We start from the raw sequence: 26,057 nt of genomic DNA, 5'->3' as shown, positions 1-26,057 counted from the left end.
AAAAAAAAAAAAAAAAAGCTGTAATTTTCTATGAGTTTTCAAAGCACATGGATCACACTGTACTGAAACGATCTGGTTATTGTCCTTCCTTACCCCGGACAGATAAATTCCCTCAGGCAGGGACCATTTTCATCTTTGTACCTAAGCCTAGAACATTCCTGACACATAGTAGGTATTTAGTGGATGACTGATGAATGAATGAATAAAAAAGTCTAATTAATTGTACACGTCTACAGGAAATGTTGACATTGAAGATGGTGGTGTGGAATGTCCCGTGCACGTAAGTCCATGCCAGCGTGTCTTTCATGCCCTCTGAGGGAAGTGAGCATTCAAATTCTAATGACAAGCATCTATTATTGAGACAAAAAGACACTCAAATAGAGAAGGGAACTTATTTAAGCTACCATAGTTGATTAAAACATCTTTAGGAACATGAAACGCTGCATTTTGTGATGACCAAGCGGTCTTATATCAGCAATTTTTTTTTCATGAATATGGATTATACTATTTAATGCAGACCCATATATCAACAATTTCATCTTCTGACTAAACAGACCTACCAAGAAAGTGTTCTGGGCAACACACACTGATTTGTACTAGTTTCACCGCCAGATGGAGCTCTCATTGTCAGCTGCTCTGTTCTGGTTTGATTGCTTAAAGCCCAGTGATCCTAGTGAAATGACAGAGTGTAAAGCCTGCAAGAGTCAACAGGCCTCTCTCCAACCAGCAACCCTGGAGGCTCCAAAGCTTTACAAAACCACAGATTGCACATCAACTTACTTCTGACAGGTCCTTTGCCACCTTTATTGTTGGCTGTTTCTTCATCGAACTTTGGATTGTTGAGCAAATTGTGTACTCCAAGGACAGCTAAAAATAGTCAACAAATGAGCATTAAGTTTGGAGAAGCACATTAGGATGTCCACATCGTTAATTTGCCCCTTGAAGAACAATTCTTTACATCATAAAGATAAGTCCCTGAGTCCTCTTTCCTTGCACAGTGTGTGGTACATGTATAGTGTTAAATACACTTACAAAAACCCTCCTTTCAAGACCACCAGTAATCTTCCTGTCTTTCTACGTCTCCACATGTAGAATCATTTAGGATCTGAGGTGGCCTAGTTATGGCCACAAATTTACTGAAAATCTGCCTAGACCTCCTAGTTAAATAGACTCAACCTTTCAGTTTTCTCATCTGTAAAATGAGAAGGTAGAACTGAGACTAAGGGTTTTTAAGATTTAACATTACATAGATTGCTGCATATATTTTTCCAGAGGCCTCTTTCAGTGTCAGCCTCCTCATCTCTTAGTACCAAATATAATTGTCTCTAGAGCATTCCAGCGTGGGGAAAAAAAAGCAACATCAGCAAAGAAAAGGTCAGCTAAGCGTACTGAGATTTTCAGCTTCCTGTATTACACAGAACTTGCACCAGGAGGCAGCATAGAATGCAGCAAACAACACTGGGGAAGAATGAATGCGGGGCTGACTGAACCTGCATCTGCTACGCAGATTTCCCTTTGCTAATGAAATTCCAGGTGATACTGGCCACCTGAAGAAGGATCCCAGAAGGGATAATAATCTGTTGACAGGTGGCAGAGGAGTGCCTCTGAGATGCTTATCAGCTCTACTGTAAGCTACATATTGAAGGAGGGAGGCAGCTGGCACAGCACAAGGAAGGGCAAATGGTCAGAGCTAGCGAGGACCCGGTGAAGAGGGGGACTTGGGAGCAGTCAAGAGTCCTGACTCTGACCACGTTAAACTGTGTGACTTGGGAAATTGTTAAATGCCCGGGTCTCCGTTTCCTCATCTGTAAAACAGGGATAATAATTAGACTTTATTACCAAGACTAAATGACTTTCTATGTTTCAGGCACTGTTCTAAGTGCTTTACAAATTCTTGTTAAATAAATAAGAACTTGTCACTGTGGGCCAGGCGCGATGGCTCATGCCTGTAATCTCAGCACTTTGGGAGGCAGAGGTGGGCGGATCACGAGGTCAAGAAATCGAGACCATCCTGGCCAACATGGCGAAGCCCTGTCTCTACAAAAAATACAAAAATTAGCTGGGCGTGGTGGCAGGCACCTGTAATTCCAGCTACTTGGGAGGCTGAGGCAAGAGAATCGCTTGAACTCGGGAGGCGGAGGTTGCAGTGAGCCGAGATTGTGCCACTGTACTCCAGCCTGGGTGACAGAGTGAGACTCTGTCTCAAAAAAAAAAAAGAAAAAAAAAGAATTTGTCACTGTGTCTCTGTGAAGGGGACAGGAGAAGGAGAAGGTGTCCCATTTGATAAACACTGAGGCCGTACAACAAACATATGTTCTTGCTCTGGCCCTATGCTCACCAAGTAACTTCTAATTATAATTTGGCTCCCATTGCCAGGTTTTCATTTTTATCTGTTATCTGTGAATTGGGCTAATGGATCAGTTCCCACCACTTTGCTCCAATCTGACTGCTTCTATATATACTGATAAGATCCAATTTCCAGTCCAGAGCTCCCACAGTTTAGGGCTGGGAACTAGACTCTGCATGGTGACCACACTGACACCCAGACAGTCTAAGAGGCGCTGTTTTACAGGTCAACTACCACTCCCTTGAAGAACTTTCTGTCTGCTCTCTATCTGCCTCAATAACATGGGCAATATGCCGACACTCTTTCTTATCTAAAACTCAATGGCTGCCAGCCCATCTGCCCATGGGGCTGCCTTCAATCTTCCAGAAGGGCCCACCTTAGAGAAGATGCTGCCAACAGCCCCAGCCAGGCTTCCTTCTGAATTCCTAGGGAACACAGGACGAGGGAGGGAAGCTGAGTAAGGATGAACCAGGACAGTTTTCTATTTGGATTCTCTCTCTGGTTTTACTGTATGAATTTCAGGATCTAGTATCTTCCAAATAATTGGTGTTTTTCTCTTTTTCCTTTCTCAAGGCATTTCCTGGGAATTCAAGTTCAGCCCCACATTCTCCCTCTGGGCAATTCTGGTAGAGACCATGAGGCAACCCCTGGGAGGAGCAGTAGCCATAACAGGATCCCTCCACAGCAACCCCAGGGCTAAGACCAGTGGGTGCAAAACACCTTCTTTATCAGGTGACGCCAGCGCCTCAACTCCTGCAGTGGTCAATATGGTCAATATTAAGTTCACAAACATGGGAACTTCCTGACGTCATCATAGAAGGAATGAAAATGCAATTGGGGTGGCTGGTACATATTAGAATAAGGCTGGTTCTCCTGGGAGGAAAGAGGTGATTATTCTATGTCTTCCAATGGAATAAAAATTCTTGCTAAAGCTATGGACTGGTTTTTAAAGCACCTCTATCCTGTGGTGATCTAATAACCCTGTGTATGTGGAAGGAAGATCTAATGTATAAATCTACTGGTAGATGCAGAAAATCTTTCTTGAAGGCTGTACAAGACATGGGAGTGGGCCTAGGTAATTAAGGTCGAGAGACTTACTTTTCATTACACATTCTTTTGTACTCTGACCTTTTTCTATCTGCATTTTAAATAATAATGATTATTATCATGTTGCTATTGTTAAGACTAGAAGGCTAACAGACTTCTTAGTGTTTTCTGAATCAAAATGGAACAATGACTGTGGGAAGAACAAGAACTTTACAGAAATGTTGTGATAATAAAATGCCAAATGTGAAAGCTCCTTAGAAAGCAAAAGAGCTGTTGTTTTATTCTTTAAATTCTCAACACTCCTTCATACTTGTTTGCTTTAATTTCTTACAGTAACTCTTGAGTTTTGTGAGATGGGTATTATTTGCAGCTGAAATAGAGCAAAATAACATTTGCTCAGAGAGGTTAAGTCACCTGCGTCAAGACTTACAGCTCCATAATACCTGGTGTCAACCTGCCATTCTCCTACCTAAGAGAAGCTCAAAGCCTGCTGCCATGGGTGCCAGTGCATGCTCGGAGGTCATAGAGCCGGACAGGAAAGTTCCCAGAGTTCAGGACTAACCTGCAAGATCATAGAGTTCGGTGTCAGAGGCACTGGCCAAAGCTTCTTCCAGTTCTGGGTCAAGGGTCACTTTTTCTTCTTTACGAGTTTCTATAGGCTTTTCTTTAGGGATAAAGACTCTCCCTTTAAATAAGAAGAAAAACAAAAATATTGAGTACTACTGCCTTATTGGTAGGGTAAGTAGACTGAGCAGAGAATGCAGTTCTGGCCATTGAGACCCATATGATTAAGCCAGTTCATAACCAACTGAGATGCCTGGATTGTCAGGATGGTACCAACATCAATAAGTCACTGTCAGAGGGAAGGAACACTGGAGGAGGAATCCTGCATTCTGCCACACAGAGATCTGAGACTACAGTCCTTAAACACAGAGGGAAATGGTGGCTTCTACCCCTCTCCTATTGGCAGTACTGCCCTTGGGTCTGGGCAGGAGAGGCCCTGCCCTGAGTCGTGCACTTTAGAGGACCCCATACTAGTCTTCATGTGGCTGTACCTCTCCCCTCCAGGGGAGGAACCATGAGGCCAAAGGGATATTCCCATCCAGCATATAGGCCACTTTCTAGACCACACTTCAGGTACCTAGGACCCTGGAATGCCTTGCCCAAAGAGCCCTGAGCCTACCTCTAGGGCCTCCATAAGCCCCTTCCCATGTCTATCCTCCAGAAGGCAGGTCACACTGCGGGGTGTGTACCCCCAGGTCAAGGGGAGGCTATTTGTGGGGGAGCCTGGATGAAGCTTGGATACGTGGGCTTGGGTGTCCAACATGTGTGTTTGAGGCCCTGGCAGTGTGGGACAGATCAATATCCCTGCATGGAACTCTTGGAAGTCCAAGAATACTGGCCTTCTAGGTATATCTAAAGGAGGATACAACATATTTTAATGGTTTGTTAGCTTTTAAATATTTGGAAAATGTGGCATGTGGGCTTCTATTTGTATACTTGCCTTGGACCCTGCAAATATTAGGAGCAGGTTCATCTAAACAGCACCAGGGGTTCCTGAGTAACAAACTGGCGATACCCTGGAGTGCTCCCTCTAAATTGGGAATGCAGACAACTAGCATGCCATATCTGGGGTCAGGTGGGCTAGTGTAGTGACCTGGGGACATAGCCACCTCTCTAGAGTCTCCAAAGCAGGCATGATTGTAAGGAAAAATCAGGGTCACTATACTTGGAGATGGTGGCGGTCTGTGAGCAGCAAGGCATTCTGTGCTTCCCACAGATGCATCCTCTGCTGCCATCTCCCACTTCATCCTGTCAGCCAGATTCCATTTATTTTGTCCTGCACTCACTTCTGAAAATGCCGATATCTATTCCCTAACTCCCAGCTCAAACTTCTGGACTGATGAAATAACATCGCTATACCCAGGAGGATGGCACAGTTCCTGCTCCTAACTTCGAGCCAGGCCAACACATCCACATCCCACACGTGCACCAGGGACATTCTAGAGCCATGATCAAAACACCCCAGAGCATTCATATTCCTTTCTAATTCTTCCCAGCTTTTGACTCTTGGTTTCTCTCTTTTTTGAAGCTGCTCTGACTTTTGGGGCATAATCTTTGAAATTGTTCTCTTCCATTTTGATTTATAGAGTTCCCTAAAGGCTCATCTCGCTCCAGTTTCAGCCCATTGGGACCCAAGTTCTCTCCAGGTCTCCTTGGCTAGCCTGGTTTATCCCACTCCTATGGGAAAGGAAAGGGTCCAACCCAAAATCAATAACCCTCCTGCATGAGAACTCTCCAGGAGACTTCCCTGATTACAAGGGCTGTGTATTTCCTGTTTTACCATATTTTTAAATGGCTGGATAAGCAAACAGGAGTGTGTCAGAGCTGGGCACTCCAAAGACAGGAAAGAAAGGCACTGCTTGTGGTCAGTCTGGGGCATCCTGGCAACAAGGTCGTTATCACTGACATGCATCCTACTTCCTGCCTTGGAATCACTTTAGCTGCCGCATTTCTCAGAAAGAAGGAAAATACACTGGGAAACAAATTAGGAGGATGGCCAGAAGATAGAAAATGGAAAAAGAAATCAACTAATCAATAACATCTCAAATACTGGGGCTCATCTCAGATTTAACATTCCTAGCGTCTATGGCCTGAAACATTTTCTTTCTGGCCAAGATGATCTTAGGTCTAGAGTCAAAATAAGATTTCTCTCTCTCTCTCTCTCTTTCTTTCTTTCTTTCTAAAGACAGGGTCTCACTCCGTCACCCAGGCTGGAGTGCAGTGGTGCAATCATAACTCACTGTAACCTTGACCTTCTGGGCTCAAGCAATCCTTCTGCCTTGGCCTCCCAAAGTGCTGGGATTACAGGCATGCCCAACCTAATATGGGATTTTCTAAGTTCCTCTTTCCTGGTACTAAACACGAGGTACACAGCTATTGGTATTCAGGAGAACCGCTGATGCAGATCCATTCCTGGAGGTCCAACCAAATAACAAGTTCTAAGCAAAACTCTGCACCAGAGTAAAATGTAGCCCAGGAACCTGAGGTGCGCCAGCACATAGTATTCAGAACTGTGGTTGTGCAGCCTCTCTTGAGGACCTCATAGCAGCCTCCCGCTGCTCCTGGATGGCTCACTGGTCCTTCTGGGGCCCCTGCATACTCTTCACTCTGCTCTGCTGCTCTGATTAGAAAGCTTGCTCTCTGCTCACTTTATTCAGTTGTGCTACTTCTCAACCTTCTCCTAAGCTACACTATGCAACCGTATACCCCTTTTATATCTCTATTACTCAGACAGCTCCTACGTTCCTAACTCCCCCACCAACCATCTGGAAATTAATCTTGATCATGAGATAATTTACCATAGCCACTCCTCAGACCTCTACACTAAGAACAAAAGATAACAGCTTTCCTCTTGTTATGCTGTCACTACTTGATGTTAATTGGGACTTTATTGAAGATTCGACATTATAATTTTTTTCACAATTAAATTAGTCCAATAGCAACTATGCTGCTATAGAAACAGATCCATATTTTCACAGCAATCCTTGATTATTTGCCCGGTTTGTCACTGTTCACTATTACTTTATTTATTTATTATTTTTTTGGAGACAGGATCCACTTTATCAGCCAGGCTGGAGTGCAGTGGCAGGATCATAGCTCATGGCAATCCTGAACTCCTGGGTTCATGGGATCCTTCCACCTCAGCCTCCCAAAGTGCTGGGATTGCAGGTGTGAGCCACTGCATGTGGCCCAATTTTACTTTCTTAATGACATTCTCAATGGTGCGTGATCCACTGAATGTGCACAATACAAAGGGCAGCCTCGGCATTATGTGAGACAAGGCAGTAGCACTCTGCCTCATGCCAACTAGGAGCTGGATGATCCTGCTCCCACTGCTGCAGTACAGATTTCTGAGATGCCATTCACTTGAAACCATGTTTATCAAGTGCCTCCCATGCCAGTTTCTGTGCCAGGATAAAAAAAAAGACCCTATCACATGAAAACATGCAAAAAACAAAAGTAAGTAAAGTGATGAACATTGTTACAGTGCTGTGAAAGCCATAAGCAGCTGTCATGATAGAAAGAAGAGAGGTCAGAGAAAGCCCGAGGCCCTGAAATTTAAGCTGAGACCCTTAGGATGTGAAAAATGGGGACATGAGTCAGAAGGAAGAGTCCATGAGAAGATCAGCCTGAGAGAGGAAAATAACTCAGCAGTTTCAGGGAAGGGAATGAAGACAGTGGGGGCTGAGGATTAGCAAGGGAAGGCCAGATGCAGGTAGAGAGCTGGATGGAGGCTATGTCTACTTTAAAGACCACAGTAAGGATTTGAGACTTTAAGAAGGGAAATGCCAAGATTTGGTTTGTTTGTTTGTTTATTTTGAGACAGGGTTCTACTCTGTTGCCCAAGCTGTAGTACAGTGGCATGATCACGGCTCACTGCAGCTTTGACCTCCTGGGTTCAAGCGATCCTCCCATATCAGCTCCTAAGTAACTGGGAACACCGGTGCGCCATCATGCTTGGCTAATTTTTGTATTTTTTGTAGAGATGGGGTTTTGCCATGTTTCCCAGGCTGGTCTTGAACTCCTGGGCTCAAGTGATCCTCCTGCCTCAGCCTCCCAAAGTGCAGAAATTACAGGTGTGAGCCACTGCACCCAGCTGACATGATCTGATTTGTATTATAAAAAGATTGTAGTTGCTGTGAGGTTATCAATAATTCCATTAGAATCTTTGGGCTCAAGTCACTGTCTATAGCTGAGGAAGCTGGACAGGCTATTGATAGTCACTCTTCCTCCCAAGGGGAGCACAGGGTCGGGAGCTAAGGAGGAAGGTTTCCTATTCTTGGCTCAGAGCTCAATCCTGTCATGGAAAAACAACTCCTTGCTCCTCACAGCCTTCCTAGCTCTGTCATCCTGTTTCTCTCACTAGACTACAAGCTCCTTGAGGGCAGGGCAGGGTCTTATTTGCCTGAGGTTCTAGCATCTGGCCACAAGGCTCTACACAGAGGAGGCACTCAGTAGATGATGGATGCATGAATGACTGCACTAGACTTTAATGGTAGCCTCTAAGGTTAGGAGTGCAGTGCTAGAGCCATCCTGGACATGGAGCAGAAGGCCTTGAGGGACTTCTGAAGTTGATAAAGCACCAGGCTAAGAGAAACACACCAGTGCCTAGGAAACTCTCAGGCATGACACCGCCTCACATTTTCAAAACTTTCTTTGGGGTTCGAGATTTTTTCACTAATTTGAGAACCATCACACCATAAGTAGTTAGCCTACATATTTGATCATGTTTCTTTTTTCTTTCAATGTACTCTCCCCAACTCATCCTCCCCCGACTAATGGCATCCTATACCATAGCGATACATATATTACAACTGATGAACTGTCATGGACACATCATCATCACCCAATGTCCACAGTTTCCATTAGGGTTCACTCTTGGTGTTACATATCCTATGGGTTTGGCCCAATGTAGAATGACGTGTGTCTAGCCGCCATGATTCTTTTTAACACTGAATCCAGTTCATGGGCTTATTTCCCATTTCCGGGACAGTTCCCTTGCCTGATCCTCCACGACAATAAAATAAATACTGAATCCAGTTCATGGGCTTATTTCCCATTTCTGGGACAGTTCCCTTGCTTGACCCTCCATGACAATAAAATAAAAAGACGTAATCTTAATTAAGAGTGCCTCCGTTCCAAAAAAAAAAAAAAAGAGTGCCTCTGTTCCAAGATGCTCTGCCTGTGGTCCTTACCTTTCTTTTCTCCAGTGAAGGGCACAAAGTCCTCTCTGTCTTTCTGTTCCAAAGCCTCCTTCTCCAGGTACATGAGGAGGTGCTCGCGGTCAAAGGGGCCTGTGGCTGCCTTCTGTGTCTGGTCTTTCTGTCGAAATCCAGCCGGTAGCATGGCACTCTGACAAGACAGAGGTGTGAGCAGGAAGGAAGATGTCTGCCGACCTGTACTTTGCTACTTCCTCTTCCACCCCCACTCACTATGTGCTGGGGAAGCAGGAAGGATACCTACGCAGAATGTGCGTGTGAGCTGAGGACTGGGGGCTCTGGGACGCCTCTGAGGCCCTACTTGTTACAATGTTCAGTGCTGAAAGGGGGCTCCCAATGAGCTCAAGCAGCGCATAGATGGCTAGAGCAGCCTCTGAGTCTTCTGAAGCTGCCTCCTAAAACATGGAGGCAAAAGACCTCTTTCCTTGTAGATCATGCTTAGGTTTGGCTAGGGCTGCACCCAAGGTGCTCCCAAGCAGAAACATGAGACTCTAACAAGGAGCCGATATGTGGAACCCCTCTCCTGCAGAAGCGGCCAAGCTGATAAGTAAATACTATGACGATGTTAATGTCTGCTTGATAAAACTTTGAGATTCCTTCCTTAAGTTAAAAAAAAAAAACAGAATATCTGTATTTTTAAAAGTAAATACCATATCCAAAGTATCTGACATATCAGAATACCATGTACATAATTTCGTTTTAGTTATATTTTTATTTATGGTAAAATCACTATTTTGAATGTCTCCAATTCTTTTTTTTTTTTTTTAACCATAATTGACTTTTTATTTAAAAAATTACACGGAGCAATTTCCAGCATATCTTTTTTTATAAAAGTACTGCTAATTCTAAGTTTAAGGTCATACCAGCAGGTCTGAAGAAAGTGCTTGCTAATCAAACAATATAACAAGCAACTTAGCTTTTCAAGAACTCATAAAAACATTAGAAACTCCATTGAAATGAACTTGGTATTATGATTATAGTCAGTCTAATCTATTCATTGTTATAAGTTCATCAAAGAGTTCACATTATTTGTGCATTTGAAAGAAATGAGATATTTTTAAAAATCTGCATTTGGGGCCGGGTGTGGTGGCTTAGGCCTATAATCCCAGTACTTTGGGAGGCTGAGGTGGGCCGATCACCTGAGGTCAGGAATTCGAGACCAACATGGCCACCCTGGTGAAACACCGTCTCTACTAAAAATACAAAAATCAGCCAGGCATGGTGGCGTGTGTCTATAATCCCAGCTACTTGGGAGGCTGAGGCAGGAGAATCGCTTGAATCTGGGAGGCAGAGGTTGCAGTGAGCCAAGATCTTGCCACTGCACTCCAGCCTGGGTGACAGAGGTGAGACTGTCTCAAAAAAAAAAAAAAAAAAAAAAAAAAAAAATTCTGCATTTGGGGCTAAAAACCTGGTTTAAATACCATCTCTGACACTTACCAGTGTGGAATCTTATATAAATTACCTCTCCATGTCTAGGGGTTAATAAAGTTTTACCTCAAGGGCTTCTGTGCCCAGAGAAATATATGACTCAGAAAAAACTCAGTAAGATTTGCTTTCTTTTCCTCTTTCCTTCTTTTTCCCTTAAACTAGACTAGTCCTTTCTCAACCAACAGAAAATATTTCCCCCCATTTACGTTGGGCTGGTTTTTGAGAAATACATTTGCTGTATCACACTGTATTTGGCTATGAGGTTCTCTATGAATTTGTAAACACAGGTGACCCAGAACCAATCAGAGAAGAAAAGAAAATGTGCATTAAGAGCTAAGGGATTTCTACCACTGTTTAAGGACCAGGCCATGCCATTTATCCATACTATCATTAACCACTCTGCTTCAGTTCCATGTCACTAACCTCGGGATCTAGGTCATCTAGAACATTTTCCAACTGTTTCAGTTCCTCTTCTGAGAGTTTGCCAAGAAGCTCATCTTCATCAATGTTCTTGTATTTCTCCAGCTCTTTTTGAAAGGGGAGTGCCATGGCTTCTTATATGCCTTTCTCATGGGCCATGCACATTTAAATGGTCCAGTTTCCTGAGACTTCAGAATACTGTTAATAAAAAAGAAACACAATAAAAAAGAATCTCCATTCTGTAAACAGGACTTATTAACAGGAGACAGAAGTATGCCTCCAATGGAGCCTACTGTATTGAACGAATAATTCAACAAAAAGGTAATAGTCCCGTCATTTGCAGAGCAACCTGACAGCTTACAAAGTGTTTTCACATATTTCACTTATTTTGATCTTTACAACAATCCTGTGAGGAAGCCCGTGCCGATATTATCATTCCCATTTTATAGATGACAGTTCTGAGGTGAAAGTGGCCTAGTGCCTTGCTCGAGGTCACAGAGCTGGGATGGGTGAGCCCCGCCTTCTGATTCCCAGCGTAGTGGGTGCTTTTCCATTCTACTACTCGGCCTTCCCTGGCTCTCCATAGAAAAACAGGGGAGAACAATGCACTAATTGTAAGGCAGTTGTAAGACGCATACTTGTGTCTTTTCAGGGAGAGAGTGATGTGAAGAATACAAAATGGGATTCATTCAGGAACGAGAGTTTGGAACATCTATGTGAGAAAGCGTTATCCAGTAACTCCCCTGCAATTAAACTAAGTGCGATTCTAAAATCCTGGCCACATGATCACTCTCTCTATTTTTCTCCTTGCTTTGTTTTCCATTCTATTTCTAGTCCCATTTCCCTTTTGTTCTACCTATTCATTCTTTATACCCCCAGACCATTCTTCTCTCAACCTTTATTTTTTATACCATCTCACTTCTAAATTTTCACCCAAAATGCGATTTTTACTCAATCCCTTTCTCCTTGCAGAGGATTCTACAGATCTTCCTTAGAAAGATAACACTCATTCAGGAAACAGTAATGTACTTCACTGACTGTGTTTCTCCTTAGGAGGTATTACCACCAATCACATCTTTCAGGCCAATAAATATTTGTTATATACCTACTATTTGCCAGGCATAGTTCCAGCAAACAGAAATACAAAGATAAACAAGATATGCTCCCTTTCCCCAAGAGGATCACAGCTTAGTGAGACAGGCACACAAATAGCAATAATGGCCTAAGTATTAGACATAATGTATAAAGTAGGTTTAAAAACACATGAGGAGGCCGGGCACGTTGGCTCATGCCTGTAATCCCAGCACTTCGGGAGGCCGAGGCAGGTGGATCACCTGAGGTCAGGAGTTTGAGACCAGCCTGACCAATATGGTGAAACCCCATCTCTACTAAAAATACAAAAATTAGCTGGGTGTGGTGGCATGTGCCTGTAGTCCCAGCTACTCTGGAGGCTGAGGCAGGAGAATTGCTTGAACCCGGGAGGCAGAGGTTGCAGTGCTGAGATGGCATCACTGCACTCCAGCCTGGGTGACAGAGTGAGACTCTGTCTCAAAAAATATATATATATTTATCAAAGTGCCCCCTCTCCCCAAGATCACAGCTTGGTGAGACTCTCACACAAACAGCAATAATGCCATAAGTATTAGACATAATGTAAAAAGTAGGTTTGAAAACACATGGGAAAATAATCACTGAGTAAGTGGGGGAAGTTTGAGGGGAAACTGTGAAAAAGAGGCTGTGGTTTGAGTATTGAAGGAAGAGGTCATAAGGTGGACATGAATGGGCAAGTGTCATTCTAGGAAAAGGGAACAGCACAAAGGTGTACAGGATAAGACAGTAAATGATATGCTGGTAGAGCAGGCGGCGTGGCTAGAGAGGGGGATTCATGCAGGAAGGGAGAGGAAAGAACTAAAGACGAGGATGGGACATCTGTGAAGGGCCTTCCTTCTGCGCCTTGCTAAGGGACCTGAACTTTATTCTGTTGGGAATGGCAAGCCACCGCAGCTTCTTAAAGTAGGGGAGTGATCTGAGCATGCCAATCTTTTTTTATGAGTTCAAATCATAAGAATGAAGAATGAGTTGGCATGGAATGAGACTGGCTGCAGGTGGGCCTCTTAAGGGCTATTAGAATAGTGTTCCCTTTCCTTTGTGAATTCAACTGCTCACAATGTTCAGGTTTGTGGTTTCTGTGTCGATACCCCTTTCACATGCAATGCAACGCTCTTTTCCATTAGCTCACCTTCTCATTTATTAATTTAGAGATAGGGTCTCCCTCTGTTGCCCAGGCTGGAATGCATTGGTACCATCTCGGCTCACTGCAACCTCCACCTCCTGGGCTCAAGTGATCCTCCCACCTCAACCTCTGGAGTAGCTGGGATTACAAGTGTGCACCACCACACCCGGGACTACAGGCATGTGCCATGAAGCCTAGCTAATTTTTAAATTTTTTTTTTTGGTAGAGATGAGGTCTCCCAGCCCTCCTTTTTTTTTTTTTTTTTTAAAGCTTTAATGACTATATTCTAGTAAACAAACAAACAAAAATCCTACTAAAGTCAGAGAAACGAATTGGATCCTATACACTTTGTTCTGGTGCCAGCTACCACTAACTTACTGCATCACAAAGGACAAGGATGGCATCTTCCAGGCCCTTATCCATAAAATGAAGTGGTTGAACCACCCTACTTAATGGATTCTAAAATGCACACTTTGCCACATTTAACATTCTGAAATTGAGATGTGTCTTAGAATTGATGGTGTCCTACAATTACTGTTGTCCCAGCAGTAGTAAAAATGTACTTGTCATTGCTTGTATATACCTAAATATCAAAAGCACCAGCTTCAAAACTAGCAGAGTGGATGTAAAGGACTTGGAAGGAAATCCCAGGGACAACTGTGGAATACTCTTCTAAAATTTAGAAAGCAGACAATCGCGGGGTGGTGACAATGCAGGTATGTTTAGCAGCACTCCCAAAGAGAGGTCCAGATTAGGATAGTTCCACATAATTACAGAGTGAGTTTAAGTGCCCAGTTCAATGGCTTTCAGTTTTAGTTTTGTTTTTTTACAGATTTTTAAAATTACCACTCGATGACACAGAGGAAATTATTATGTGGAAAAGAACCAGATATGGATAAGTAAAATAGTGATCTAATATGTTGGACTCTGAGTGTGAAGAAGTTTTAAGAATATCAACTAATGAATGCATTTCACTTACATTTCCCCTTTTTATGTATGCACAGGAGAGATATATGATTTTAAAAATCCATGTATATTCATAGCACATTTATTTGTAATTGCCAAAAATTGAAAACAATCTGAATGATAGTAAATGAATAAAAAACAAATTGTGACCAGGTGCAGTGGCTCATGCCTGTAGTCCCAATGCTTTGGGAGGCTGAGGCAGGAGGATTTCTTGAGCCCAGGAATTTGAGACCAGCCTGGGCAACACAGTGAGATCCCATTTCTAAAATTTTTTTTTTTTAATTAGCTGGGCATGGTGGCACATGCCTGTAGTCCCAGTTATTCGGGAGGTTGGGGTGGGAGAATTGCTTGAGCCAGGAGGTCGAGGCTGCAGTGAGCTATGATTGCACCACTGCACTCCAGCCTGGGCAACAGAGTAAGACCCTGTCCCTAAATAAATAAATAAAAATAAACAAATTGTCATATAGCCACATAATGGAATACTTTTCAGCAATAAAAGGGAATGAACTACTGATGTACACAAAAACATGGATGAACCTCAAAATAATTATAATGAGAGAAAGAAGACCAAAAAGAATGTATACTGCAGGATTCCATTTATCTAAAATTTTAGAACATGTAAACTAATTTATATGACAGAAAGAAATCAGAGTTGCTTAGGCATGGGAGAGAGGTGGGAGGGGCTGATGAGAGGAATGACATAGGGGCATGGGGAACCTTTTGGGGATGTTGCATATGTTTACTGCCTTGATTGTGGTGATGCTTTCACACATACATGCGTACGTCAAACCTTATCAAACTGTACACTTGAAATATGTGCACTTTATTGTATGTCATTTACACTTCAGTAAAAAAGATTTCAAAAAACCTATGTGGAAGTCGAAAACAGCTCTTTCAATAAAGGAAAAATTATTATTATTTTTTGAGACACGGTCTCACTCTGTTGCCCAGGCTTGAGTTCAGTTGTGTGTCATTACAACTCATTGCAGCCTTGACCTCTTGGGCTTAAGCGATTCTCCCACATCAGTCTCCTGAGTAGCTAGGACTACAGGTGTGCACCACCATGCCCGGCTATTTTTATTTTTTTATTTTTTGAAGATACAGGATCTCACTATGTTGTCCAGGCTGGTCTCCAACTCCTGTGTTCAAACGATCCTCCCAGCTTGGCCTACTGAAGTGCTGGAATTACAGGTATGAGCCACTGTGCCCAGCCAAAAATTTGTATTTTTTTTTTTTTTTTGAGACGGAGTCTCATACTCTCACCCAGGCTGGAGTGCAGTGGCGCAATCTCGGCTCACTGCAAGCTCTGCCTCCCGGGTTCATGCCATTCTCCTGCCTCAGCCTCTCGAGTAGCTGGGAATACAGGTGCCTGCCACCACGCCCGGATAATTTTTTTTTGTATTTTTAGTGGAGACAGGGTTTCACCGTGTTAGCCAGGATGGTCTCGATCTCCTGACCTCGTGATCTGCCCGTCTTGGCCTCCCAAAGTGCTGGGATTACAGGCATGAGCCACCATGCCCGACCAAAAATTTGTATTTTTAAGAAAACATGTTATATTTTGATTGCCAGCCTTTTTTTCTTAGTGATACATAAAATACTGGAGAGTTTTACAATCAATGGTATCTTAGAGTTTATAAGATTCTATTTGAATTTTTTTTTTTTTTAAAGACAGGGTCTCAACTCTGTTGCCCAGGCTGGCTTGATCATAGCTAACTGCAGCCTCCAATTCCTGGGCTCAAATGATCTTCCTACCTCAGTCCCTCGAGTAGCTGGGTCTACAGGTGCATGTCACCATGCCCAGCTAATTAAATTTTTTTTTCTTTTCTGCAGAGATGAGGTCTTGCTATATTGCCCAGGCTGGTCTTGAATTCCTGGGCTCAAGCACTCCTCCTGCCTCAGCCTCCCAAAGTGCTGGAATTACAGGCATGAGCCACAGTGCCCAGCCTCTTATTTGGATTTCTATTGCTGGATTCTGTAACTAAACCTAAACTCCTAATTTTTCTCTAAAACAGAGTTGTTGTCTAGATTAATCTACCAGTCAGACACTCCCAACACTCAGACCAACTTCAGATTCTCCCACTTTTTTCTGAGTCCAGCCGGTCAGCACCTCCTGCAGGTCCTTATTGCACAACATTTTTCACACCACCCCTTCTTTTCACTCTTGTTTCAGCCTTTTGTTCCTTCATGCCTGGACTACTCTGATTGCATCTTTGAAAGATTTCTGTTTTTCCCTGTAAGCTATCCAGAACACTATAATTGGATCATTTTTCTCAACACTGCTAACAAGCCACTTCCCTGGTTAAGAACTTACAATGGCTCCCTCTTGTCTACAGAATGAAATCCAGACAATCTAGCTCCAAAGCTCCCATGATTTGGCTTTAACCTGCACTTCCTGTTTTCTCTCTCATTACTTTCCTGGGGAGCCCACTTCAGCTAAAATGGCTTATTTGCTCTCTGTGGTAGGCAGAATCGTGGCCACCTAAATATGTCCTCCTCCTATTCCTCACATCTATATGTTACTACTTTACATGGCAAAACAAATGAGTTGTGATTAGATTAAGGATTAAGGATTTTTTTCTTTTTTTGAGACAGAGTTTTGTTCTTGTTGCCCAGGCTGGAGTGCAATGGCACGACCTCAGCTCACTGCAACCTCCGCCTCCCAGGTTCAAGCAATTCTCCTGCCTCAGCCTCCAGAGTAGCTGTGATTACAGGCATGCACCACCACACTTGGCTAATTTTTTGTATTTTTAGTAGAGATGGGGTTTCACCATGTTGCCCAGGCTCATCTTGAGCACCTGATCTCAAGTGATCCACCCACCTCGGCCTCCCAAAGTGCTGGGATTACAGGCGTGAGCCACCACGCCCAGCCCAGATTAAGGATTTAAAAATAGAAAGACATTTTGGAAGATCTGGGTGTGCCAATGTAATCCAAAGGACTCTTAAAAGATGGAAGAGGAAGGCAGAAGAGTCAGTGTCATGCAATTTTTTTGCTTTGAAGATGGTGGAAGGGGCCATGAGCCAAGGGATGTAGGCAGCCTCTGGAGGGTGGGAAGGGAAAGGACATGGATTCTCCCCTAGGGCCTTTAGAAAGGAATACAGTCTTGTGACACCTTGATTTTAGCCCAGTGACATGTGTTTCAGACTTCTAACTTCCACAACAATAAGAATAAATTTGTATTGTTTTAAGCCACTGGATTTATGCTAATTTGTTACAGCAGCAATAGGGAATGAACACACCCTCTTACCAAAATACTTCCATTTTCCAGGATGATTGTTCTGGCTGTCTTCTGTTTGCCCCTCCACATCCAATCCCCTGCTGCTCTGTGCTCCAGGAAGATGATCTATTTAGACTGTATCAATGGGTTCCCTTCCTATCTGGCTTCTGTTTGGCCCATAGGGGGCACTAGCAGGAAACTGGAGAGCAGGGGAGGGGGAGGTTGGGTCCAGAAGGTCACATCTCCCAACAGGCAGCCCTCTCCATACAGCTGCCTGCCCCTGGCTGGCCTCAGGCCTTGGGTGGTAAGGGGTCCTTGTGCAACTGGTGCCAGAGTTCTGCCTTGATGGATTCCCTAAATCCTCCCCCCATCTTTGTAAATAGCCTCTTTATTAAATTTTTCTCAAGTTACTCAGTTTGAGTGTATCCCCTGTTTCTTGTCGGGATGCTGGCTGATATAATGATATTACTTGGAATGCTGTTCTTTATTCTCATGGCCTATCTATGCGCTCTGCTCTTGAGACCTGGCTCAGATCCCAGTTCTGCCCGACCACAGAATGTCAGAGCTGAGACAGGCCTTAAAGATTGCCCAATCCAGCAACATAGATGGTTTTTCTCCTATTTCTCTGACCATTTCTTTTTGGTCTCTTTTAGCAATTCTTCTTCCTCCACCTTAAATACTGGCATTCTTCAAGGTCTCATCTTATAAATTCTTCTATTTCCATACTACATATTCTCTCTGGAGGAACTCATCTGCCTCCAAAATTTTAATTATAATACATATCCAGGAGACTCCAAAATCTGTATCTTCATCCTAGACCTTGTTCCTGAGGGTTAGGCCCCTATATTTCCATCTGCCTAATCCACATCTCTCCTTGACTGCCTCAGACACCTCAAATATGTCAGAAGTGCTCTCATCATCTTTCCTCCTCCAGAATCCCCCATTTCAGGAAATTGGCCAAAAAACCAGGGAGCCATCCTTGACGTCTTCTCTCCCTCGTCTCTTTTCCAGCCATCAATCACTAAATCTTGTCCTTACCTAAACGTGTTGAGAATCCACCTACTTCACTCATCTGCATTGCCCACATTCAGGCCTATCCCCTTCTGATCCATTCGCCATACAAATGGCCAAAGTGAGCACAGAGTTAAACAACTCTTCTCTAGTTACTTAAAATCCTCCAGTGGCTTCTGCTGCCTTGAGGATAAGGTTCAAATTCAGTCTGTCTTCTGTCATCCTCATCAGCCTCATCCTGTGCTGCACTCCCCATCTCCTCCTGGCTCCAGCCTCCTGGCTCACTTCCAATGCCTGGATCATGCCTTATGTTGTTCTCTCTGCTCAGAACACTCTCACACCACTCCCCTCTGGCTGACTGCTATCCTACTCATCCCCTGGTCTCATGCAAGCTTCACTTCTTCAGGGAAGCCTTGTTTGGATCTCGAGACAAGGTCTGGGTCACTCCCCATCTCCATGCTACCCCTTTAATCACATCTGTTCTTGGCTTTATTACAACTACTTGCTTTATCTCTATTTTCCTCGCTAATCTCTGTGAGGGAGGGGGACTGTATGAGTTTTATTCACCAATAAAATCCTGACTCCCAGCACAGTTCTTGATCTGAAGTAGGTATCCAATAAATATTGTGTAACAAATGTCATGTGAAAGAAATGAGTTCAAATGAACCCGCAGGTCCAGAGCTCATTCCACTCTATCCACTGCTTCCTCTCCCTGTGATGGAGCTTTCTGAGATCATCTAAGCCCACAGAAGTTGCTCCTTCCTTTAAATTTGTATGCCTACATCACCAATTTGATGGATCTTGCTATCTTTTCATGTATGTTGCATGTATGATTCTCTCTCCAGCTACACTACGAACTCCCAGAAGACAAGTGCCATGTCATACTTCAGTGGGAAAATACATTAATTAATTTAAATAACATGTTAATACTATGTAACATAGCTGTTAAAACAAATTGCCTATGTTGTATCAATGTACCAGGGGGTCCCAAAGTCAGAGGAGAAAAAAAAAAAACTTGCAGCCTCCTGGAGCACAACTTTGATTTGAAGATTTGGGGAAAAGCTAGTTGTTATTATTATTATTATTATTATTATTATTATTATTATTAGAAATAGGGTCTCATTCTGTTCCCCAGGCTGGAGTGCAATGGTGTGATCATAGCTCACTGCAGCCTTGTACTCCTGAGCTTAAGTGAACCTCTTGCCTCAATACTCCCCCCACCTCCCTTGACCCCAGCTGAGACTACAGGTGTGTGCCACTATACTCAGCTAGTTTTTAAATTTTTTGTAGAGATAGGGTCTCGCTACGTTGCCCAGGCTGTATTTTTAAAAAACAAATACAGAAATACTGTGGAGAAGAATGCAGCATTCTCATAGCTTTTAAAGTCAAATCAAAGCTTTTCCAGCTCATGGCTGTTCTGCTTTTGCCCCCACCAAGGCTGCCCAAGGGCTCCCATTTGCCTTCCCTTCCTGTTAGCAATGCTGCAGTGGGAAGTTAGAAAAGCACTGCTACAGCCTCCCCTCCAGCAGTGTGTTTGTCCCATGGCAAGCATTTAACATGCAATACGATGCTAATGTACACGCTGGAGTGAAGCAAATGCCTAACAAGGCTTCCAGGAGTCCTGGTGGGCAAGTACAGGAGCCAGTTAGGAAAACGGAAAATAGGATTAAAGACTTGAGCTGATGGAAGCATGACTTGGGCCCTTAAATAACTCTTCCTATTATCCAAATATACAAGCCTTGGGAAGGAAAATAAGGAGTATGGATTTTTTTTTTTTTTTTTTGAGACGGAGTCTCGCTCTGTCGCCCAGGCTGGAGTGCAGTGGTGTGATCTTCGCTCACTGCAAGCTCCGCCTCCCGGGTCCACTCCATTCTCCTGCCTCAGCCTCCCGAGTAGACTAGCTGGGACTACAGGCGCCCGCCACCATGCCCGGCTAATTTTTGTATTTTTAGTAGAGATGGGGTTTCACCATGTTGGCCAGGCTGGTCTCGAGCTCCTGATCACAGGTGATCCACCTGCCTCGGCCTCCCAAAGTGCTGGGATTACAGGCATGAGCCACCACACTCAGCCCTCTTTATTCTTTTTAATATATCTTCAATATTTCATAATTTTAAACAATTAGTACACCGATTTTCACCAGATCCAAATCCACATTTTCTAAAACTAGTAAATTAGAACAGAATCTGCATATCAATGTATCCTCCAACAAAACATGAATTGATCCTAGATATTTAATTCATTTCTGGCTGCTGGGCAATATAACACAGCAATGGCCTGTTTTGTAATGTAGCCATTTGAAGATGGGCCAGTTAAGTTTGCTTTATTTTAAAACAACTAAAAGGCTTCTACATATTCTGGGAAATACTTGCAGAGGATGAAGGACAGAATGAGGCGGGATAAGGAGAAGTCTCAGTCAGAAATATGGTATGGCAATGGGAATGAACAAGCTGAAAGAGGAAAGAGGAACAGATCTTACTAGAATGCAGAGCTCGTATTTCCCAATCTTACAACACAAGCTTGCCAAAGCTTAAATCATACTTGAAAAACAAGGTGCCCACTAGTGACTGCTCCTGTCCAAGGTTAGAAGAACAGAGAAGACTAAAAGCACGGGCCTTGGAGTTAACCAACCCAAGGTCTGATGGTGCAGATATGCGTGCAGTGACAACCTCTCCAAACCTCTGTTCCTTCCTCAGTAAAACAAGCAAAGAACAGTGCTTATCTCAGAAGGCTGAGGTGACACTTAAGGTGACCATGTACATATTAGGCACAGTGTCTAGCAAGCGCAAGCCCTCAGTCAAGGCTATTTTTCCTTCGTCCTTGGTTGTGGAATAATCTCGTTTTTTGGGTGTTCTTTTCCTCTGTTTTCCCCATCAAGATCTGCGGAATATAAAGAGGCAGAACCTGTAAGAGCTGCGGGTCAGTGTTGCCAGGTGCAGAAAGCCACCATAGTGTAAGCTGGCCAAGCTATTAGATAGATTTCCACCTGGGCAGGAAGTAGTCAAAAAGCCAAAAAGTCTTGCTGTCTGACCAGCCTGCCTCTTGGTTTCTAATTCTCATGGTGTGTCCTATTTCCTGCTGTTGCCTTGTCCCTGTGTTTGGCCTTCTTTTCTGTTTTTAGAGGGGTTCCTGTTGCTTGACCTCTATTTATCTCCTTGCCTTCCACTTGGAGATCTGTGCCTTTCTGGTTTTTAACTGCCTGTTGCTTTTAACCATGTCCTTCCTCTTGCCTTTGGGAACTTATGGGCTTCTTCTAACTTCCTGATTGGCCCCGGGTTTCCTGCTTTTTGTCCTTTGATTCATGTGCCCTCCTTTCTTCTGCTTGCTTATGTGGTCTTTGACTCACTCATCTTGTCTCTTTCTTTGGCATTTTATACCAGCTAGGTTTTGATCCAGGCTTTGTAACGATTTATGGATGCTGTGTGCACCCTGACTTGTGAGTGCTTACCTAGATGATGTGCAAAACATTTAGCAACTGGTATAGAATGGATACTGCCCAGTCAGAATGGTTGTTTATCAACAATAAGGACAGTTGTCCCCATGCACACTGCTTGAATAGCAGCCCAGCTCACTGGACTCCATACTCCTCTAACCACTCTGATGAGGGACCTCCTGGTCCTTTCTTAGGGCTTGTGCCCCAGCTTGTCTCCTTTCTCCTCATGTCCAGGCTTGGCATGGCTGGCCTTGGGCCCTGTTTCGTGAGCAACTGCCCCTCACAGTCCTGGAGCTGACCTTCTCATCCCCATCCTACCTAGCTGTCACCAGGGGAACCCAGGAATACTGATGACACATGTGAAAGAGGTAATTAGTGGGGCAGCCTTGATGCCAAAACAGGATGGCAAATCATAAAAGCAGAAATAGCAAGAAATCACAGCTTTAAGGAAGGTTGTGCTGAAACATGGGACCAAGGCCAAGGAGCTCAAAATGGCTTTGGGAGGAAAGGTGGCTATCTCAGTCCATGGAAGAGCCATAGCAGAAGAGCACATCTCATTTTACACAACCACGAAGCCTTAAAGTTATGTAGAATTGACTTTTTGGTGTGCTGAAAATAAAAATGGTTCATAGTATAGAACAAAGGACTAAGCAGGATAATTTATAGGAAGAAAGTTGGGAAATTTAGGATGAAAAAGTAGACTGGGGTCAAACTGTTATGATCCATTAAAACCAGAAACTGAAATTTGAATTCTAATCTGTAGGTAATGTGAAGCACAGATACTTACAACTTACACATTTAATCATATGTCCTGACCTTTCACTCAAAAATGCATTAAAGGCAGTTTCTCAAAGGTGGTTCCATGTAATGATAGCCCCTCAAGATATTTTTCATTTTTTATTTTTGCACACAGTTTGGGAAACATTACATATCACATCCTATGGATATTCCCACCCCATTTACATCCCCATATACAATGATCATTAACCCATGAAAGGCTCTGGAAAGTCAAGAATAAACCAACTTGTCCAGCTTTGTTGAGTGTTTTCCACATCTGGCTAGGCAATTTCTTTTTCTTGTAACCCATTAACATTCTATGTATTTTGGGGAATACTGACTGAGAGATTCACAGGTACACACAGACATTCATGCAAGTAAATATGTGTACTTTAAATTAGTATTTTCATGTCTACATATACATACACAATCCAGGTAAAGCAAAAATATCTTTGCAGCAAGGGATTCCGTGAAAGAGATTAAGTGTTGTATCGTAAGAGTTGATTCTGTTTTCGTAGTCTGGTAACAGGAAGTCTCTTCTGCACATGCCTTCTATGAACCTCTTTGAACCACTTAAAGTCTATAAGGAAAACATTTGGTTGTATATGATTTACACACAAGGGAATGAGAGGAAACCCCAAAACTTCTGTCCTATCACAAAGCTAAATCATTTTCCCCCCAACACTTCCCTAACCCAAAATAAAATGAACCACTGCCTATGTTCTCAAACTTCGTTACTCACTGACACAGATCTCGGACATAGAGAGGAAAGGGACAGCACTTTCGGGATGGTTCTTGGGTAGGGCTAGAATTTCTTAGGTATGGGGAATTACTAATACTTTGAAGTTGAAGCTAGAGGATGGGGTATCTTAAGCATAAATGATTGAGAGTAGCCAAGATAAACCAAAAATGGGAACACCACCCTCCCCCCACTCACACCTCCAATAGGTGATTTCAATTTTGGGAAGGTGAAGCCAAGAAATTCCCCACAGACTCACTGCAGCTGTTTGTCACAAACCACCCCGTCTTCTACAACACTTTCTCTTTATTTACTTATTTATTTGACTTCCCCCATTTCTTAAAGTTCAAATCTATAGAAAAGTTAAAAGAATAGTACAATAAACATTTGTTTTCTTCTTGATTCACCAACCGTCATCATTCTGCCACGTTTGCTACGTTCCTGAACTTGTTCTGCTACCCCTATACTTTTTTTTTTTTTCTGACACAGCTGAAAGTTGCAGATTATCATGACACTTCACCTCCAATATCCACATCTCCAAAGAATAACGATTGTCTGGTTTACGTAACCACAAGAATGAACCATTATTGCACCTAAGAAAATTAACACCAATTCCATAATATCATCTAACATGCAATCCATATTCAAACATCCCCAACTATCTCCAAATTGTCTTTTATAGCTTTTTTTTTTCTCAGCTAGGATTCAAAGTTCACACATCCCAATTCACTGTTGTATCACTTGAGTATTTTAACCTACAATAGTTGCTCCCATTTGCTCTGCCCCATCCCCAAGTCTTTTTGTAGGAACACTACAGAGGTAAAATTATGCCTCCTTATTGCTTCACAACGGGAAACTCACAGTAGATGCCGCTAAACTTGGTCATTTGGTTCCAGTGGTGACCTAATTTCTCCATTGTAAGGACAAATTTTCCCAGAGTAACTTGTGGTGAGATACTTTGAAATAATATGAAAACCCTATCCCCAACCACCTTTCACTCAAAGGTTTTGGACCAGTTGGTAAGTCCTTGCCTTATTCAACTGTTATGTTAGGTTTGCAGAGCGCCCAGTTCCTGATTCTCTCATTCCTTCTATTGTGTATTTCTTTTTCAAACAATGATCCATCAGTACGCATCTTCTCTTTTCTGTGTATATACATTCTGGGTACTTCTTGCTGGGGCTTCCTCTCCGACCTCCATGCTGACCACATTTGACCACTCATGCCCAGCCCTAGGGAGCCACTAATCCTTTATCTGCTGATTCCATCACTTCACCTTCAGCAAATTAAAGACAAAAACAAACCCCATCATTTTGTTGCCCACCAACGTACAGTACCTTACAAAAATTAAAATGATTGCAATGCGTATCTATTGGGTTAGGCTGAAGAGAGTAGATCGAGAACATCAGTTTTATCTTTAAAAAAAAATCAGATTGCTGAAGCTCTGAAAAATCATTCCTCCTCACTAGGGCAGAGGCGCCTGTTGTCACAATTAGGCTTTTTGTAGTGCTGTTAAACAGAAACACTCTCATCTTTTCAGTTCCCTGAGAGGAGAGAATCTTGGAAGAACAGAGGTTTACAAATCATTTAGCCCAAACGCCCCTTTATTTGCAGAGGCCCAGAGAGGTGGAGGGACTTGCCTAGGTCCCTCAGCTCCTGAATGGTCAAGCTAAGAGGAGAACCTGGTTTTTAAAACACCTCCCCCGATCTTCTTTTCATTCCCGTCCTAAATGCCTCGTGATTCAGATATGTAATGGGCACAGACGAGGCTGCAGCAAGCACGGCTTCCTTCACTGCTAATTTGCATTGTGACGGCATCACCTTCCTACCTCTGAATACTCTAAAAATTCCCATTAGGAGCCTTTTATTACTGTTTTAAAAATCCACCTTCATTTCCGCAGGTCAACAGGGAAAATTTAGGAAGCCTCAAGGGAGCACATACTAACATTACTTTAACCAGAAAAGTAATAACAATAATAATAAGGTTCTCGAGGATCCGCACGAGGCCGCTTTCTGGGAGGCTGAAACGCCCTGCGAGTGACAGCTCCAGCGATCTCAGGAAAGACGCCGGCCAGTCCACCCTCCCCATCGCCTGCTGAACGAGGCAGGGAGATGCATACCGCTCCAGGAGCTCACCAAACATGCACAGGAAGGGGAAAAGTGGGGGAACAAAGCCCGGAGTGGAAGAACACAGCCCCGCAGCCCGGGAGGACAGGAGACCGCGCCCTCCCCGCTGCGGCCCAGCGGGCTGGGCGCGGGACCCACACCCCGGCGGGCGCCTCCCGCCCCGGCGCAGCGCCTGGTCTCCCCGCGCAGCCGACCGGGCCGGGAGGCGAGAGGCGAGAGGCGGCCCGGCTCTGCGCGTCCGCCCGGCCGAGCGCCCATGTCGCGGAGCATCCTCCCGCGGGCAGGGAGGGCACAGTGGCCACCGCGCTGCGGGCCCGGGGGCTGCAGACACTGGCTGGCCAGAACAGGCCCCACTCGCCCCCCGGGGCGCTCACCCGTCCGTGCGCTCATCCCGGAGCCGGCTGTGCTGGCCGTCAGTCCGTCAGCCCCGGTGGAGCGGGGCCGGGAGAACAGGGGCGGCGCCGTGGCCGGGGCGAGCGCGGCGATCAACAGGCGGCTCCCGGCCGGGCGCGGCGCCGGGGCGCGCGGCTGCAGCGG

The 26,057-nt window shown here is 44.0% G+C and overlaps 1 protein-coding gene across 4 annotated transcripts in view; it reads right to left on the bottom strand.

The window, feature by feature from the left end:
* The window catches only part of TMOD2 (tropomodulin 2), a 63,499-nt gene extending 37,442 nt beyond the window's left edge, over window positions 1–26,057 (bottom strand). Inside the window, exons 1-7 of one of the 4 annotated variants that reach the window (XM_054531482.2) lie at window positions 25,895–26,047; window positions 24,428–24,669; window positions 23,084–23,237; window positions 11,029–11,223; window positions 9,154–9,310; window positions 3,957–4,079; window positions 781–867 (exon numbers count right to left, since the gene is read on the bottom strand). In XM_054531482.2, the coding sequence (XP_054387457.1) occupies window positions 781–867; window positions 3,957–4,079; window positions 9,154–9,310; window positions 11,029–11,154 (493 nt within the window). In that variant the 5' untranslated portion in view covers window positions 11,155–11,223; window positions 23,084–23,237; window positions 24,428–24,669; window positions 25,895–26,047. Of the gene's footprint in view, window positions 1–780; window positions 868–3,956; window positions 4,080–9,153; window positions 9,311–11,028; window positions 11,224–23,083; window positions 24,670–25,894 lie in introns of all 4 variants that reach the window. The other 3 variants (XM_054531483.2, XM_024232619.3, XM_063716153.1) reach the window with 3 other exon arrangements.

Source organism: Pongo abelii, chromosome 16 (assembly GCF_028885655.2).
Source record: "Pongo abelii isolate AG06213 chromosome 16, NHGRI_mPonAbe1-v2.0_pri, whole genome shotgun sequence".
Classification (NCBI taxonomy): Eukaryota; Metazoa; Chordata; class Mammalia; order Primates; family Hominidae; genus Pongo; species Pongo abelii.
Note: the sequence above shows the minus strand (reverse complement) of the source record. Positions and strands in the feature narration are given on the sequence as shown.